Raw genomic sequence first — 2,723 nt, forward strand, 5'->3', positions numbered from 1 at the left:
TATTGTCTTGAAAATAAGAAAATATTATGTTTCCAAACAAATCCTTATTTTGTAATATAAACAGGTTTAAAACAGGGTGTGATATGTGTCTCGATAGAAAAACGGTATCATAATAATCCTATAGAATAATTAGATATATACCATTAAAAAATTATAACTTTAGATATACATCATTGGCATTTGCACCCCACGTATAAGCGAGATAGCAATGGTATATATATAAAGTTATAATAGATCCAAATTTCACTAATCCTAAACCAACCCCTTCGCGAAAAGAAGAAAAGAACGGTGGTCGCCTACCCGATCGGATCCCAAAATTCTCCACAACCCCATGGCGGCGAGTTTGTGGCGGGCGGTGATGGGCACCGGCGCGGCGTCCACGAACACCACCGACTCCTCGGGCGGCGGCGTTGAGTTCTGGCGCGCCCCGGAGCGCGTGGGTTGGCTGACCAAGCAAGGCGAGTATATCAAGACATGGCGGCGGCGGTGGTTCGTGCTCAAGCAGGGGCGGCTCTTCTGGTTCAAGGAATCGACCGTCACGCGCGCTTCCGTGCCCCGCGGTGTCATCCCTGTCGCCTCCTGCCTCACCGTCAAGGGCGCCGAGGACGTCCTCAACCGACCCTACGCCTTCGAGCTCTCCACGCCGCGCGAGACCATGTACTTCATTGCTGACACCGAGAAGGAGAAGGAGGAGTGGATCAACTCCATCGGGCGCTCCATCGTCCAGCACTCCCGCTCCGTCACCGACGCCGAGGTCGTCGACTACGACAGCCGCCCTGGCGACAAATGATTGATTTGTGAGCCGGTCACACCTGTTACTCTGCAGCGTCTCTATGCTACTTTATCTCTGCAGCGTCTCTATGATAATTAGTGCCTGTTTGGTTTGTGCTAATTATGTCATGCTTTGCCTAATGTTAGTCGTTTCAATTAAATAACTAACCTTAGACAGAAAAGTTAGTCAAAGTGTGGTAAGCTAGGACATGTTTGGTTTGATGACTAAATTATCACATTTTGTGTAACTTTTATGTTTAAGATTAGTTTTTCAATTTGAACGACTAAGCTTAGACAAAGTGTGGCGCAGTTAGCCACGAACCAAACAGGTCTTTAGTCACCGAACCAAACAAGCCCTTAGTTAAACAGGTTTTTAGTCACCGAACCAAACAAGCCCTTAGTTTCACACTTGTTATTGTTGTTTTGTGGATGTATGATCTGTGTATTTGTATAATATTTTGGTCATTGGGGAATAAGTTCGGCATCTTATGTATAGCGTGCTATCTGATACAGTACTGCATATCAGTTGTCTACTTTCAAATTTGTGCACTGCCCGTTTGATTTGTTTGGTCAATCGTTTATAGTATTTGGTTACACCTCCGGACGTGTGAACTTACAGCAATCCAACAAGAAAATTTTATTGCTGCTTTTAAATTGCTCCTTTTGAGTGTCATATTAACATAAACCCATGAAATTACTTGCTCCTGTTGGCTTTGAACCATACTTGAATTTTATCTCATTTAGTTGATGAAATCTTGGTTTGCCTATTCTAACAACTATGTTTCCTTGACCACGATGATCTCAGAGCAGTTATCTGCTTATTCAGGAAAAACCTCTAGGATACTGTTTTCTGCGCGAGCATATGAAATGCACCAAGCGCTTCCTATACTGAAGGTCTAGACTTCAGTGTTACTTGTGAGCTCATATCCTCAATTTTAGTTTTGGAAGTCATTCTGATGAAATAAGGTTAAACTGTTGTGGTTATCTGTTCATCAGAACAGGTAGAAACACCGATCTTATAGTTTATTTGCAGATGATCTGGTAAGTAAGCGGATTGTCTGTCTCATCTTTAGGGTGTATAATGCTAATTACCTCATCATTACTGTGTCAAAGTTGGATGCTATCATGCTATAACCCAGTGACCAACAACCCACTCTAATTTACGTGGTTTTGCTTAATTGACATTTAACTTATGGATAAAATATGTCCACAATGAATCTTGCAACTCTTGTTCTTAGTCAGCATATCAGTTATTATTATCTCTGTTTATTTTGTTCTGAAATGTTGTTATATTCTTATGTATGACTCAAGGATACCTTTTGCATTGCATCTCTGTAAGACTGTTGTCTTACATGTGACTGTAATATTCAATTCAATATGTCGAATATTAACACACATCCATCCTCATATTTGCAACAGTTTAGAATGGGGACCAAGGATGATATAGATACTCTCTCCAGGCCTCTCCAGGCCTCTAGTCTAAGTAAAAATACTTGTCATTTTGGACATGGCATATAACATTTGAAGTTTGAACATTGTTTTCTACTAAAATATATTTACAATCTAATTAACATATGAAAGTGTAAAAGGAAATATCAAGGAAAACCTGTATGTAGGACTTATGTTTCCAAGCTAAATATTTTTAAAAGAATATTGATAGCCAAAGTTTCGCATATTTGACTGGATCTTGTCCAAAAGGCCAATTGTTTGACTGAAAAGGACTTATTTGATATTGAATCATGTAAAGAAAGTTCTCAGCAAACCCAAGTGAACATATGCCAGGAAGCACAAGGCCAGCATCATACCTTATCTTCCCTGGACTTAATCAGATATTCTACCCCTTTTTCATTGTTCGGTCATGCATCGTCCTAATATAAACGGGTTGTTCGCTTCAGATTAAAATCGGTTGTTTGGACTGATGTAGTTGTAAAAGATAAAAATATTGCAGAAAC

At 40.4% G+C, this 2,723-nt stretch overlaps 1 protein-coding gene across 1 annotated transcript; it reads left to right on the forward strand.

Annotated features, from left to right (window-relative positions):
• Positions 1 to 268: 268 nt before the first annotated feature.
• On the forward strand, positions 269 to 1,314 carry LOC100285978 (pleckstrin homology domain-containing protein 1). Its single transcript, NM_001158867.2, has one exon. The coding sequence runs from the start codon at positions 332 to 334 to the stop codon at positions 788 to 790; it is 459 nt and encodes a 152-aa protein (NP_001152339.1). The 5' UTR covers positions 269 to 331; the 3' UTR covers positions 791 to 1,314.
• Positions 1,315 to 2,723: the final 1,409 nt, after the last annotated feature.

Source organism: Zea mays, chromosome 3, assembly GCF_902167145.1.
Source record: "Zea mays cultivar B73 chromosome 3, Zm-B73-REFERENCE-NAM-5.0, whole genome shotgun sequence".
Taxonomy (NCBI): domain Eukaryota; kingdom Viridiplantae; phylum Streptophyta; class Magnoliopsida; order Poales; family Poaceae; genus Zea; species Zea mays.

Coding starts and splice junctions, on each gene's coding strand:
- LOC100285978 (NM_001158867.2), top strand. CDS start 332: ATGGCGGCGAGTTTGTGGCGGGCGGTGATGGGCACCGGCGCGGCGTCC.